Source organism: Equus caballus, chromosome 10 (assembly GCF_041296265.1).
Source record: "Equus caballus isolate H_3958 breed thoroughbred chromosome 10, TB-T2T, whole genome shotgun sequence".
In the NCBI taxonomy this organism is placed as follows: Eukaryota; Metazoa; Chordata; class Mammalia; order Perissodactyla; family Equidae; genus Equus; species Equus caballus.
In genome coordinates, this window is record NC_091693.1 from 41,283,109 (window position 1) to 41,299,256 (window position 16,148).

Here is a 16,148-nt window from a genome sequence, read left to right on the forward strand (position 1 = left end):
TGGAAATAATACGGGGCTGTCACTTAATTGTCCTTGCCTTAGTGTGGGAGGCGGTGCAGCTCCTCCGAGTGGCTGCTGTGGGTTTTCCCCACTGTTCTCTTAGGGAACAGCAAAAAGGCAAAGAACTTTGAGGTGTCTGTCTCAGATGCTTGTCTAGGCTGCAATAGTGGAGCCGTGGCATGTGGTAATGTCCTTAGGAAGCTCGGTGGGTGGAGGAGGCTGCCGTGAGCTCTCCCTGTTCTTGGTTCTGTCTGAGCCTTTACATGTCTCTGACATTGGTTTTCACTTGAACGCAAGCAGAAGTATGGGTGATGGAAGCTAGCTTTTTCTTTTCAACAGCTGTTTAGCTTGCTTTATTTTTAAAATTTCAGCATTTGGGTAAATGTTCTATCAGTAACAGTGCTCAGTTATGCTGAGATCTATAGAGTCCAGAAATTTTTCTTTGCATAAGCAGTTGGCACTAGAAACAAAGTGAATTTTTCATCCTTTGTCTTAAATGTAATAAAAACCTACCAGCTTCTGAGTCTGGGCAGTTTTATCTTGAATATGCTTTGTGTGTTTGTGTGATATTAACTAATCATTATATTCTATAGACACAGAAAGTTGGTTGTCCTGAAATGTGCAGTTTGCAGACAAGCAATTAGACACTTCAGAGAGCGTGTCTTTGACTCTAAGGAATTCAGCAAGCCCATTTAGAAACTTTATAGTGGGTTCTTAAAATACAGTGCTTTGAACTTTTCAAGTACAATCCCTAATAATTTTTTAAAATATAAGCCTGATAAGTGAAATGAATTTGATAAGAAAGCAAATCTTTCTCTTTTATTGGAGAATGCCTAGGGCCATAATATCAGAATTTATATCTTAATAGCACATGATTTTAAAATTTCTAATACTGGGGCCAGCCCAGTGGCACAGCAGTTAAGTGCACATATTCTGCTTTGGCGGCCCAGAGTTTGCCAGTTCGGATGCTTGGTGCACACATGGCACGGCTTGGCAAGCCATGCTGTGGTAGGCATCCCACATATAAAGTAGAGGAAGATGGGCACGGATGTTAGCTCAGGGCCAGTCTTCCTCAACAACAAAAAAAGAGGAGGATTGGCAGCAGATGTTAGCTCAGGGCTAGTCTTCCTCAGGAAAAAAAAATTTCTAATACTGTTTTACTCTTAAATTATTTCACATCATACTATTTAATTTATTATCCCTGAAAGGAGGTATTAACTATTAAGAAATGCTAGACTTTAAATTATCAATCACCTACGCATTGCCTAAACATGGTAAAAAAAAAAATGTAAACTCTTACACTTTGAGATTCACCAGGCCACTCAAAACCTTTCAAATGTCAGGAAGTAAATTTGTTACATAATTCTTTAAAACCCGTGAGTAATACAGTAGAAATGGGATTTACTCAAATTGTGTTCCTATGAGATTACCTAAAACATGACATGGCAGTCAGTAATTAGCAACCACGACTCATTCATCACTTGACAAGCATTGCAACCTGGTGTGTGTCAGGTACTGTTCTAACACTGACTTTTCAAAATGATTTCCTTTAAGTTATTCTGCTTTTAAAGTTAATTACCAAGTAGTATATTTGTCACTTTGGAAGGAACTGATTAACTTAAGTCACCATTTCTGAACTGTTGGGAGGCTCCAATTCAGTATTCGGGCAAGAAGCCCCCTGACCGTAGTGATGCGGCATTGAGTTAAAGGTTCATAACATAAAAATAATGCATATAATTTTTATGACAGAAATATAGTCAAAGAGTTTTTTACATAAATAAGAAATGTTGCCATTCTGAGATTTCTAAATGTCTGAAATCTCTGAATACTTTTGTTTGTGACTAAAATTTATGAGGACGTTTATGGTTCAGTGGTTAAAGGGATTATTTACAATGTACCATATTTTCTCTACCTGTACATATTTTATTTATCTTGTTTTATATTTTTGAAACTTTTTTGTGATAAGAAAGTCGACCTTATTTCCAGTTTTGTGATTTGGAGAATTCTAGTCATTTTAACATTAAGATTTTTAATATACACACTGAAACCTGAATTATACACATCGTGTCGTTGTAACTTGCCTTTTGATGTTTTACATGAACAATATTTTTATGTTAGCACTTCATCTTTTAAAGTAGAATTCACAGTACATTTACAGATTGAGTCAGGCATTGTTTCTCATTTTTTAGTTTTTACATTAGTTTTTTTATTCCTGCATTTTGCACTGACATCAGAAATTATTAATCAAATAGAAACAGAAAAGACCTTTCAAAATTCAAGAGCAGGGACAGCATTTTGATGACTAAGTCACTAGTCCTCAATTTTTTTCTCTCACTGTTGTGTTTTCCCTTTCCTGTTCAGTTCAGCCAGAGAGAGGGAGACATTTCCGATAGGTCTCCAGTAACTGCAAGAGAGGCTGGACTTACACCTGGACACAGCTAACAGCCTATTTAAGAGCACCTCCACTGAATGCGCCATCATTTCATAGAATTCTGGAGCTTCAAGGGACTTGAAGTATCTGAGACAGAAAGGAAGAAACAGTCTGAGGAGGTTAAATGAGTTGATCAAGGTCATATAACTCAGATAGTAGATTTCTGGACATCGTATCTACAGTTGCCTGAGCATATATACCACTCAGTTTCCCAGAAATGAATCTGCAAACAGACAGTGGTCACTGCAGGTGGAAGTACAAGTTCTCCCCAGTCTTGACTAAATCAGAGCGCAACCATATAGCACCTTTTTTGTCATATTAAGAATTTTAATCTGTTTTCTAAGAGCAGTGAGACATCTTGATGGAAAGGATTTAAGCAGACAATATGATCAAACTTGCATTTTTAAAACATTAGTCTGTCCTTGCTTGAGAATAATTGGGTGGAAATAGGTTAGATTGGAGAAGGGTTGATGAATTGGGATGCTACTGCAGAAGTCCAGCTTGAATTAGAGCGATGAGACAGAGGTAGAAAAATGGAGAGATTGAAGGGGTACAGAAGACAGTTACTGTCTAAGGGAAGAGAGTATTCCTGTGATGCTTGATTTCTGACTGGTAGAGCCCATTAGATGGTGGTGACATTTTCTGAGAGGTCTAACTTGTGGAGTAGAAGGAAGAACATGAATTGAGATTTAGACCCCATTATGTTTAAGAGTCTATGAACAGTTACTTGCTTTTATGGAACCGGAACTGAGACAAGAAATCAGAGTTCGAGATATGGATTTAATGAGGACCTTGGCTGTGAATGAGATTCCCTAGGGAAAGAATTTAGACTGAGTAGTGGCAGAATATGGTATCGAGAGGAACAAGCACACCAATTTTGACATAGTGGATCTCTACAAGGGTGAGATAAGTCTGGCCATAGTTTAGCGCTTTTCCTCCTATTACCACGTTGAATATAAGTAACAAATGGTCAGGTAGAGAAAGTGTCTATTGAACAGGATTATTTCTTGAACCCAGATTAATGAAATGCTACTCAACTATTTGGAAGCATCTTTGTTACAAAGACTGTTTGTAACAACTTTTTCAGTTCATGGGATTTTGCCTAAACTGTATGTCAGATTTAGACCTGTATTATTTGTGACATACTTTCTCTTATAAAAATTCTAAAATTTTCCATAAAATTCTACGAAATCTGTAAAATCCTAGAGCCGCTAGGAACCTCCTGCTGCCCAGCTGATATCTTCTTCACTTGGATGTCTCATATAATTTCTCAAACTTAATATTTCGAAACTCAACTCCAACCTTACCCTCAAAGCTGCTTTTTCTCTGCCCTTTCCATCAAGTCACAAAGCTCAAAGCCACTTTAATTCTTAATTCTCTCTAACCTCCTACACCAATTGCAAAATCAAATATGGTCAGTTCTTCCTCCGCAATGTATCTCCAATCTGTCCACTTCTCTCCGTCTCCACCACCATTGCTCTGGTTCAGGTACCATCGTCTCTGACCTGAATTACTGTGGTACTGTTCTCACTTTTCTCCCTGCTTCTCTTCTTGTTGCCCTCTCTCTCAGCCCTTCTCCCCACAGCTGACTTAGGTATTTTCTTAAAGGAAGCTAGAGCATTCTGCTCCCTTGCTCAGAACCTGTATATGATTTCCTTTTTGTACCTGAGATAAGATTAAAAATCTTTTTCTCAGTTTCCAATGTCTGGCATGTGCTGATCCCTGTCAAACCTGCCATGGTCGCTCTTCACGGGTGCTGTTCCCCGTCGTGAATGCCCTGTCCCAGCCCTTTACTAGGCCAGCTCTACTCATCCTTCAGATTTCAGCTTAAACGCCACTGTTCAAGGAGGTCTTTGCTGAGCCTCTCTCTTCAGATGTGTTGCTCCTTCTTGGCATGGTCAAGGAAGGCCTCTCTTTGGAGGTTGCTGGTGTTAGGGCTGATCCAAATGACAGAGGGAGCTACCCCGTTAAAATCTACAGAAGGAGCAGGGAGTGCAAGGCCTGAGGCTGAGATGACCATGGCTTAAAATCAAGCTGGCTTCAAAACCGTGAGACTCAACTTGCTAAAGCTTTTGGACAAGAGGGTCTGTACTCTACACAGAGTGAAAAATGCAAAGATTTCTCTTGAACTGTGGCATGCTTTGCAAGAAGCAGATCTCTGTAAGTCATCGACTCTCCTTTAGATTCCTAGACAGATTTCAAAAGTACTTGTGATGCCATTGACTCCACTCAGCAGTGGATTCATTAGGGCTCAGTGATACTGGTGTACAGAGTGCCCCATACCTGGTTTCCTCCTGGGCGAGAAGCTTCACAAAATACTAAAAGCATCAGTTTCAACGTCAAAGAGAAGTGGGCCCAAATAGCTGTCTCACGTATTGGCTGTCACACTTGGGCAACATATTTCTTTGCTCTGAGCCAGACTCCAACTGGGTGGGCTGTGGTGGGCATTCAATGACGTCCTGACTTTAAGGCACCTAGCACAAACCAAATGCCTAAAAATAATTCTGATCATTATCTGCTTGTGATATTTACCTCTAGGATAGAGTTATCAAAGGGACTTCTACCAAATTTTAGGACTGCTTTAGATCAGCTTAGAGACTGTGCAGTATTATATATGCAAACTTTTGAAAAGAAACTATTGGTGAACATACTGACCAGATTTCCTTGATGGCTTCTTTTATGAAAGTAGGAAGATAAAAATGATTCTCTGTCTGAGGCAAAGATAAATGTTATAGAGAATATAGTCTCCTCTAGTTTTTATTTGATCTTTTTATTCTCTCTGAAGACATAGTCTCAAAGAATGTGGGAAACTTCAAAAGCAGAATAGAGACACACGTTGACTGAAGGAGACCTTTATGGCCTTCTGTTTACCCAGTGATGTTTTTTAAGCCCTAGATAACGAAACATCAGGATTGGAATTGGGAGGCAGCCTTCCATGTTGAAGTGCTGGAGTAAAATCTTAGGTCAGAGTGATTCCACACAAAAAAACGTTAGTTTGCATGCAAGGGAAAGGGAGCGTGTTCCAATTTCATTTCTGTTGTCAATGTTTTACATTTTAATCCTGTCATAGGTTTTGGATTAAAAACTTGTTACATTCATCATCTTGCTCAAGGAAATGTTTTGGCTCAAACAGAGCAAATTCAGTAGATTTATGTAGCTCTTCCCTGGCCCGATTGGAGCAATGGTACATCTTTTATTTCCATAAGAAAATTTGTCACAAAGACCAAATACAAAGATAATTGTTTGCTTTTGTTTATTTTATCCTCCTTTTTTTCCTAGGATTATGACAGTTTTTTTGAATCAAAGGAAAGCAACACTGTCTTTTCATTCTTAGGCCTAAAATCACGGTTGGCATCAACGGTAGGTAAATCTTTTCTTGTTTTAAAATTCATCTCTCTTGAATTGTTCTTAGGGATCGAGGTTGACGATGTTAGAGGAATGCATATATAACCTCCAAGCTTGTAGCTTTTGCTTTCTCAAATGCGCTGTTAGAGACTGCACAGTGCAAAAACACAGAGAAGCCCAGTTTTTTCTCTTTCCAATTTTCAATTGTTGCTGTATACTCGAGTTTATTTTTACTTATAATTTAGTTTATTTATAATTTATACCCCCTTCTTCCAGGAAGAATTTAAGGTAGCAAAAAGTAGTAAGTGCTTTCTGTTTTAAAGTGCAAGTTTATATTACCTTACATTTTTTGAAATAGCAGCATCAAAGCCATGTTTTTCAAGTCTTCTGCACGTTCATTTACACTGGAAGGGCGATGGTCTGCAATAACAAATGGTCGGCCTTGAAAAGAATGCTGCAGTTCCTGAGTTAATCAAAATGTTTCTGAAGCAACTTCATTATGTCATATGTCCTGCCAAGAACGTAAAAAGCTCAAGCTCTTGTAATCTTTAGACCTAGAAATAATGTATGTTATCACAACTTTGTAAAGCATGTGCATCCACTTTCAAAATAGAAAATAGCATTTCTTTATTAAATGAAGTAATATTTTGTTTGTTATTTCCCCTTTTAAAAAAACTCTCTTTTTCTGATTATGAAAGTAGCCTAGGCTTATTTAGAAAAATGGGGAAACTACGAAGAAGTATAAAGCAGAAAATAAAAATCACCTCTTATCCCACCACTGAGAAAGAACCACATGAACATTTTTGGTGTATTTCCTTGCAGTCTTTATATACATAGCAGTCGAGGTTTTGACTGTATTTCAAATTGAGACGGAATTCTAAAGTGTCTATTTTTAACACTGAATTGGAATGAAAGTACATTACTGGGAGCTGTGATGTCTGTCATAGGGCTTCTGAGGCTGCCCAGCGTTTGTACCATTTCTGGAACACCTGTGGGAGGAAGGCAGAGACTATCGATAATATAAATTATACACCAGCCCCTGCAGCTCACAGCCAAGGTGAAATCTTGCTTTGTTTTTACATCAGTGAGCCCACAGATGGTTGTGGGTGGTTTCCATGCACATGTTTTAAACAGAGGCAAAACCCACACATGTAGTATTTAAAGGTTCTTAAAACTAATTTTATAAAGATGGAACTTGTTAGGAAAATTATAGTATTTTTATAACATGTTTCATCCAAAGATACTAAATCCAGATTTATCTTCAAAGAACTAGAAAAAACTAGGGTAGGGGTAATCTAATGGATGTTTAAATCCAGTGGACATTATTGTCTATGCAAAAACCTTTAAAGAAATACTGTGTGCTTGCCATCTTTGTTCTTATTTTCCCCAAAGATGTAGATTCCTTAGAGACTCTGAAGGCTGACTTTTTACTTTTTAAAAATATTGATTCTCTCAGAAATGTCTCAGGAAACCTCTGATCTATAAAATTTGCATCCTCACGTGACTCGCGGTCATAGTGTTGGAGTTGGTCTGCCATTGATGTTTACTTGATCTCAGTGGACTGTTCCAAAGGCAGGCAGGGCTCTGGGCCTCCCCGCCGTGAAGCCCACCATTTCAGGTGCCTGAGACACTCACTCACAGCTGAGCAGGAGCACACGGAACCAGAGGGGCAGTCCGTGGAGCAGGGTCTGTGCCGTGCCCTCAGGAGCCGTTCAGGGCCTCATGGGTTAACAGCAACTCAAACTTCATAAGAGAGAAATAAAAATGTCTTCAAGAGCAGTTCAGCATCTTCCTCCTTTCTAGGTCTTCATTTTTCACCTTGGTAGTAATTCAGTACACTGTCTACACTCTAGGCCCAGCAAGTGCAGGCCTAGACAGAGCATTCACAGGTGTGAGGTACTGAAAGGTGGAAGCTCCTTTTCTCCCCTCTGTGCAGCATGCACACGTAAAAGCCAGGGCTAGAAAGCCTGCAGGACCATGTAAAGACACCATTAGCCTCTGTGATTGCTTCTTAGCGAGGAGAGAGAAGGGGGATGCTAGGAAAAGGATGTTCTTGGCTGTACACGGTTACAGTGTAGACTCCGGGCAGTTCTCAAAAGTGGACAGAGCAGCGGGAGGTAGGAGGCCACAAAATCGTGGCCTGCAGGCCACATTGACTCTGGATGTTTTTGTCCTGCATAGAATTTTTTAAAAGAATTTAAATGGGTTGCTAATATTTAAAATACAGGGGCCCGCCCCATGGCCGAGTAGTTAAGTTCATGTGCTCTGCTTTGGCAGCCCAGGCTTTCACCAGTTCGGATCCTGGGAGTGGACATGGCACCGCTCATCAGGCCATGCTGAGGTGGCGTCCCGCATGCCACAACTAGAAGGACCCACAACTAGAATATACAATTATGTGCTAGGAGGCTTTGGGGAGAAGAAAAAAAGAAAGAAGATTGGCAACAGATGTTAGCTCAGGTGCCAGTCTTTAAAAAAAAAAAACAACAGATTTCCCACTTTTCTTGAAAAGTAGGAAGGTGTGGAAACCCTGGGGGGAGCCCACTTTCTCCCGTGGCTGGCCGGAGCCAGCAGTGGCTGGCCCACCATGGTACCTACCTAGCAGAAAAGGAGGCCTTTTCACCAATAGTTTTCAGGCAGAAGACTATCAATTGTAATTTTAGTAGATGCAGAGCAGGGCCTGAGGTAGAAGTCTCTGCTTTCGGATCTCTGCCACTCAGGGGTGGTGTTCACGATACGTAACAATTGGCTACCCCTGGGTCTCTGACCAGCCAGTGCTGGAGCAGGTCTTGGAGGCCCCCTGTGCCAGGTGTCTGTTTAGTGGTTGAATCATGGAGCCATTCCAGGGGGAGGGGCTGGAGTGGCACTTAGAGGATTGGGGCAGTGGCTGTTTACCAATAGATATGGCCATACTGGTGCTCGGGGCCCCCTCCGCAGTCCCCCTGAGTGAGGTAACCCCCACCCCACACACTCTCTCAGGTGTGAGTGTAACAGTACCTCTCAGAGGGTCTCAGCAGTTGTTGAAAACCTGTGGCTTTCTTTCCACTTTTATATGTGGCAGGTCAGGTGCGTGTTATTTCAGTCTGGGTTCTGACCCTGAAAACCAGTTGATAAGATTGCTCTTATCAGTCACGTGGAGTGGTTTATTGTGATTTCCAGCCACCCTGTTCCTGACATTTAAAATATCACTGCCAGGGTGAATTTTGTTGTCAACGCAATACAATAACTGACATTTTTCTTTTTTTTAATAAATAGGCAGAACCTTAGAGAAGATGGGTGGAAGATGATGGAGATGCATTGGGAGCACCCCTGGTACTCAGCACACACCTGCTTACCTAATGCATCCCTGTGACAGAAGCCACATGCATCACCAGTTACTTTGCTTGCCATGGAAAAGGTGTTTCTGGAAGATGTGGGTATAATGGGGTTGCATGATTGCGCTAAACCAAATCAAGACTGTGGAGGGTTTTTCCTTATTTTCAGAATTGCCTGCAGTTGCCTCACTCCCCTGGCGGTGCTGTTAACCTGTTACAGGTGTACTTCCTTCATGACTGAAAGATAAGTGGGTGGCACCCTTAGAGAGAAAATGGTGCATCTGCCCTGGGTTGTTATTGATGCCAGTATTGGTCAGACCTGCTTCTCTTTAAGCTGCCTGGATTGTATCCTGGAAATTAGTCTGCACGCTATTACACTCTTTTGATCAGAAAGGAAAAAAGCAATGCTGCTTGACAAAGGGCTGAAGAGTTTTGCTGCAGAACCACAAACATCACTGTTCCAGTGCTTTGTAATAACACCTGAGGAAAAAGTTAGATGTTCTGCCTTCCTTTCGGTAGTGGAGACTCGTACCCCCATAAATCCTCCAAGCTCCTACAGATGTTTCCAGAAATCACTGTTGCAAAAATGTGTGATCAGACCCAAGTGACAGGAATGAAAATAATTGCTGGTTTGGAAAATATATGTTTCTTTATCTCTTGCAAGGGGAAAGTTTCACCTAAATGCATAAGACTGCTTAAAGATATATTTTAAGAGGTGCACTAATTAGATAGTGAATTTCTAGGCAAATTATCTGACTTATATCTGAAGGCATTTGTGGCTCTAGCAACTTATTTATGCATAAGTGCATGTATTTTTAAATGCGGCTCCCCTAGCTAGCAGCTTCTTATTCTATTTTGTGAAGGGATTATATTTTTTTGAGAAAGGAAGATCTTGGTTAGATATATTTTGTGAACCCTTGTTGAGGCATATTAAAAGATACTGATACTGCTGTACAATTTAGTATTTTTCCTGTGTTACTCCTCCTTGGTCCTCTAACTTTGCTAGGTCATGTTTCTGGCCAGTGCACAGTCCCAGATTTTGCAGAGTAATGTAGGTATGTGGTCTCATTCCATAAGAGCACCAGTGAGTTTTCAGAGCAGCATATATGAGAAAGGGGCCAGCAGAGAGTAACTCCGAATTGTACTTAGTGTGTGTCTCTACTCCCTTTGGAGTGGATGCTTCTAAACACTGAACATGTCTACTTCATGAGGGTAGGGGCTGCTTTTCTGCATTCTTGTTCCTGCTTCCATTTTTTTAGAGTGTTTAGTTGCCAAACATGGAGACAGTCTTGAATAGGATAAAGTCTCAGAGGGCTGCTTAAAATATCCTGTTATTCTCAGCATCCTGGTGGTGGACCTGCTGTTTAGATTCCGAGCTGGAAGTCTGTAAGAAATCGAAAGAACAGAGTTAAAGCCCGGTCACAGGTGTTCTCTCACCCTCCAACTTGCTAAATGTGGACTCTTCTAAAGAACTGCCGAAGGCTAAAGCTGAGGTCCCAGCCTGACTCACAGCCCAGGACCACAGCCAGAAGAAAAGCATGCCACAGACTTCTACTTGACTGGAACAGACAGACGATCCACAATTTTCTCTCCAAGGAAAACTGTTGTGAAATCATGGGTATTACTGCTTAGTTGGCATTAAATAAAATCCAGGTCAAATTCCATTTGATAAATCCCAGGGACTATCCAGCAGATTTTTTTTGAACTGGATTTTGTGTTTGAGTATGAGAGTCATCTGATAAGACTTAGAATTGCTGTTTATGATACAGCAATTTAAAATATCTTAACGTTACCGTGATCTAACTTAATAGTTTAGTCTGCTTTTGCCAGTGAGCACCAAGAGCAAAGTTAGTAAGGCAGAGGCTCTGCAAGTTCGATTCTGGCATTGTAGGGTCATCATAATGCTTGCTAGACAAAGAAAGCTACCCAGATGTCTGTCTTGAAACTTTGAATTACTACGGTTATGGTAGGCCCAGTAGGCTTCTCATAATTGGACCAGATGGATAGTAGTGCTAAATTACTCCCACAGTTACACATCGTCTACCCCCGCCCCACTTTTTTTTTTTTTTTGATCAGCAAAGACATAGGAGAGACCAGCCTGGCTGGTCCTGTGCTGGCTGTGAGTGAGCTGGACGCACATGTGTGACGTCCACCAGAGGACCCAGGCCCTACAGATCCTGTGGGATTGCCCTCTGGGACCACGCCGTTCCGAGAACATTACTGTATCCTTATTTGTGCTGTTTTACTGGCTGAATTCCAAACATGTAATCATTTTCTTATTCCCTTCTTTAACTAGCTGCCTCTGGATAATCACAGTTTTAAAGCCTAGGAAAGAAGTGGATGAGAAGACATAGATGTAATAACAAGGGCATTGCTAGACAGGATTTTTATTTCCTGTAGTAGGCTTGTTGGGGCAAAGGAAATGTGCTGCTGAAAGTCAAATTATGCTGTTTTACAATTAGATAAAGTAGAGTACCATCCTGCTGGGTCTGTGCAGACCAGGAGAAGATCTAGTTGGGCAGATAGTTGTTTTTCCAAATTCTGGTGTTGTATTAAAGTCAAAGAGAAGAAAAGGAGGATTGTTTTCTTTCAGATTCCAATGTATTTTAGATTTGTTTCTGTTTTATAGATTTATTCAATACTCCCACGTAGATGTTTTTATATTTCATGAATTTAATAATGAACTAAACTTATTTTTGTCCTCTACTTTTGAAAGGTACCAAAGCCGCCTTCTGTTTTGTTTGTCTTGTTTTGTTTTTTTAATTTGATTTTGCTATGTAGGGTTTTGATTTTCCTAGAAATGCTTCATTTAACAGCTTAAGTGTCAGGGCCCACTTTGAACTGCGTAATTACTGTTTTTAGATTTCAGTTTGTATGCGTTTGTCTCCAAAGACATGGGTGAAATCCCAGATTTTATTTCAGCATTAAAGAAGAATAAATTCCAGAAAACACATGTTCTGAAAATGGAGTGTTTGTTCCCTGCCATTTCTTACACCATTTCTAGTTTGGCTTCTGTTTGGTTGAAACCTTCCTGTTTATTTGGGATGCTGTGCTCCTACTGCCTTCTGGGAACCCCATACCTGAAAGCTGCAGGCTAGTCCTAAAAATGCAGACAGATCATTTTACCGTTCGAGGACACGCACGTGCAGTCCTGCCTGTGTGTGTGTGTGTGTGTATGCATATGTGTGTGTATTGGGAGCTAACCACAGAATCATCTCAGACAGTGACCAGGACTGGGACAGTGTTAGATCACTCGTCCTGTGGTTGGTTCAGGTGGATGACGGTGGTTTCCTGGGGACACGGAAGCCTCGGGCTGGTGGATTTGCCCCCCTGGTTGGGTGGAGAGCACGGGTACAGTGGAGCCGCAGCTCGTCATGGCGGGGCTGCCTTCGATGCAGCCACCCCCGAAAGCAGAAAACAGCGCTTCTGAAGGCGATCTCAGCACTGAACTATTCAAACTCTACACACCACGACCGAGGGAGGGTGAGGAGGAGATGAAAGAGAACAGGCTGTAAGTTTGCAGAAATGTGCTAAATCACTAAACCAAGTCAGCCAAGTAATCACCGCCTACTTGTAACTCAGATTTTCAGTTTTCCCAGTTCTTCCAGAAATGCAGGTCAGGTTAGTTTGGTCATCCTTCCAGTCAGCGTCTGTTGAGTCCCTGGAATGTAACGGGTGTGTCTGAGCGGGACGACTCTCCACCCTCGAGGATGGGAGAAACAGAGAGGCGGCAGCAGCAGGTGCAGCCGAGCAGTGAGCAAGAGCACTGAGGTCCGTGCACGGCGCTCCAGGCAATGGTTCGTCGGCTGAAACGTTAGGTATAATCTGTTCCTTTGTTTAGTACAAACATTCCAGTTTTTAAAATTATTTCATACGTGCAATGGAGTATATACACATACACATATATATTATGTATATATACACAGACATGCTAAAATATAGAGAAATAATCAAACCCACCCCTGCGTGCCTGTCCCCAGCTCTCTGCCTTTCCTCTGAGGCACTGTGCCTCATCTCTGACCCTGTCCTGTCCCTGTTCGATAGCGGCAGCGCCTCTCCTGAGCTCTGTGTTGATCGTAGCCTTTCTCTCCTTTATCGTTTTACCTCCATGTGTGTATCTTTACATAATAATAAATGAGATTAAACTGGATTCTTCTGTCACTTCCTTTTTATGTTCACAGCAATTGAGTGTTATAATTTTGAAACAAGCACCCTAGTTCGTTTGTTTTCACTTCTAGGTATTATTTCATTGTATGAATATCACGGTTTTTCCCTTCTCCTCTTGCTGGACGTTGAACTGCGTCTTTCTTTGAAATAGAGGAGATGTTGCTATGAACATTCTTTATGATTTCTGGTGTACATACACAGAGTGGATGTACACCTTGATTGAACTGCTGTGTTGTACAATAAATCACATCATCACCTTTAATAGATACGGCCAAATTGTCTTCCTGAGTGACGGTACCACCTTATGCCGCCGCTGTGTACTGGAATTTCCGGTACTCTAGCTCCTTGCCAGTGTTTGAGATCGTCAGACTAAAATTTTTGCCAAGCACAGGAGTGTAAAATGGTGTCTCAATTTGCGTATATTTGAACACAAATCAGTTGAACGTGTTTTATTGTGGGAATTCCTATTCTAGAAATCCATCTTCAGTCTTTTACCTTTTTTCCTTTTGTATTATTTTTAATTACTAATTTTTAAAAGTTGTTTATACTTACCTTAATTAATGCTTATTTAACTATTAAAGTGAAGTGAAACCATATTTAGAGTAGAAAAATCCTCTGAAACTATTCCCAGAAGTATGAAAAGCATGTGAAACTTTATTCTATTTGGAGAAAATAAAGTTAAAAGCCTGTCTTGTGTGTTTTTATTGTGTGCTAATTTTCCGCTTATCAGCATATCAGCCAAGAGAAGATGTGCTTTGGAAACCTGTCTATGCTTTAGAACTGTTGCTTGCATTATAGTTCTATTGGGCAGTACTGTTCTGTACCAACCTCTACTGAATTTACAATAGAGAAATAAATACCTTTAAAAGGTTTTGGGGGCGTTGGCAAAAATATCTCCTTCTTTGACTTGTAATATGAAGGGAAATGTGAAGATCTTCTGTAATATAATTTTCTTTTTTTTTAAAGATTTTATTTTTTCCTTTTTCTCCCCAAAGCCCCCTGGTACATAGTTGTATATTCTTTGTTGTGGGTCCCTCTAGTTGTGGCATGTGGGACACTGCCTCAGAGTGGTTTGATGAGCAGTGCCATGTCGGCGCCCAGGATTCGAACCAACGAAGCACTGGGCCGCCTGCAGTGGAGCGCACGAACTTAACCACTCAGCCACGGGGACAGCCCCTGTTTTTTCTTTTTTTAAAAGAAGGTATTTAATGAACCACACAGATAACCATCTATAATCCGCAGAACAGTGATGAATATTAATAGGATTTGTCCTAGATTTCCTAAAGTGTTAATTCTCTGTATCTGTAAAACTCATTTGAGCTCATAAGAGTAAGATGGATAATCTGCTTTTTAAAAGTTTCTTTCTGGTCTCTTTGCCAAAGATTAAAACAGAATGTGAATATCAAGGGAAAATCTCTTCCTCTCCCTGCCCAGACTTTTTAACCTTTTTTTTAAATTTTATTTTTTGCTACTTTCTTAACAAAGTAGTTTTGGGGGAAAACCTGTATTATTTTTGTCGTTAAAATAATGGATGGTAACAGTATTTGTTAAGTGGGAGAATGTTTTTTGAATTATTTTGTTTGGGACCCTTGCCTGAAATGAGAGAGTGATTGCATTCTGGTCTTCGCCAGCCGGGAGATGACAGCCTTTTGTGTCTCACCGAGCAGCTTTGTATGTTGCTTTCGGTTGATTAGTTGCTATTCTAATGAACTGCCACACCTCTGTGGGATTTATCCTTTGGGCATGGGTGGAACAACTTGTCTGAGAGAAATTCTAGACATTTTTCATGCTAATTTGATTTAGCTTATTGGTATTGTTATCCCATCTGTTAAGTTGAGATAATATTTTTCTCCCTGTCAATCCATTTTATGTCATGTCCTAAAAACATCACTAGGTTGAAATACAGATTCTGGGCTCTGGGACGGTCGGTCCACAGCTAGGCTCAAAGATGACTCCAAGAAAATAGCTGTAGCGAAAAGACCAGCAGTTGGCATTGACTCTAATCCTGGACCAGACTCATCCTTCCCTCTCTCTCTTCCTGTCTTTAGTGGTAAAACACTCTTAATCGGCTCCCCGCCACGTCCTAACCAACTAGTACGGTAGCAGAAGTGATGACAACAGCAATGTTTTTATTCCCCAGATTGGCAGCCAGAAGGAGTGACTCCAGCTGCAGCTTCCCGTACTGTACTATTTTACATGCCTAATAAATATTTATGACTATTCTGCTTCCCAGTCATAAATGAGAAACTGAATACTGACAGATTTCCCATCCAGTTAGGTGACTGTGCAGACAGGTACATGCTTAGCAGGTTACATACTCAGCAGTTACATACTTAGCAGGTAAAATGACTAAAGCATTCAGGCTGGTGGACAGTTTCTGAATGACAACAGCAGGAAATCTGTTCTCTGTCATTGACTCATTTAGGGACCAGCCTGCCCCTAACTGAGACAATTCCAGAGTGACCCAGTTCCCTAGGGACAGCTTTCCAGGAACCCCAAAACATAAACTGTTAATCTACAGTGAAGACGTACAGAGGTACTGCTGGAATCTGATATGCGGGCAAACGACAAGTTGATGGTAGGGGACTTTGGGTGGTGGTGGTGTCTACCTGGAAAGACAGCTGCCTTCCTGAAAATGTGTCACTTTAGCAGAGAATGGATTTTAAGTGTCGGTGAAGATCTATTTTCTCCCACGTTTTCGTCGTTACTGAATATTAGTCATTCTCATTGCCTATGGCCTTTGATTTGTAGTATTTTCAGTATATTGTTATAATTTACACTCAGATCTTTGCTGATTGGAGTAGTATCCTTTGCATGGCTTGTGGTAGATGCAAGGGTCGCCAAGTGACCATCCAGCCCGAGCCCGAGCACTCTGTGCTGATAAGTCATTTTTT

General features: G+C 40.9%; 1 protein-coding gene across 2 annotated transcripts in view; it reads left to right on the forward strand.

The window, feature by feature from the left end:
• Positions 1 to 12,040, forward strand: part of SH3BGRL2 (SH3 domain binding glutamate rich protein like 2) — a 68,412-nt gene extending 56,372 nt beyond the window's left edge. For both annotated transcript variants that reach the window (XM_023650693.2, XM_070223509.1), the window contains exons 3-4: positions 5,711 to 5,791; positions 9,029 to 12,040. In XM_023650693.2, coding sequence (XP_023506461.1) covers positions 5,711 to 5,791; positions 9,029 to 9,040 — 93 coding nt within the window. In that variant the 3' untranslated portion in view covers positions 9,041 to 12,040. The remainder of the gene's footprint in view (positions 1 to 5,710; positions 5,792 to 9,028) is intronic.
• Positions 12,041 to 16,148: the final 4,108 nt, after the last annotated feature.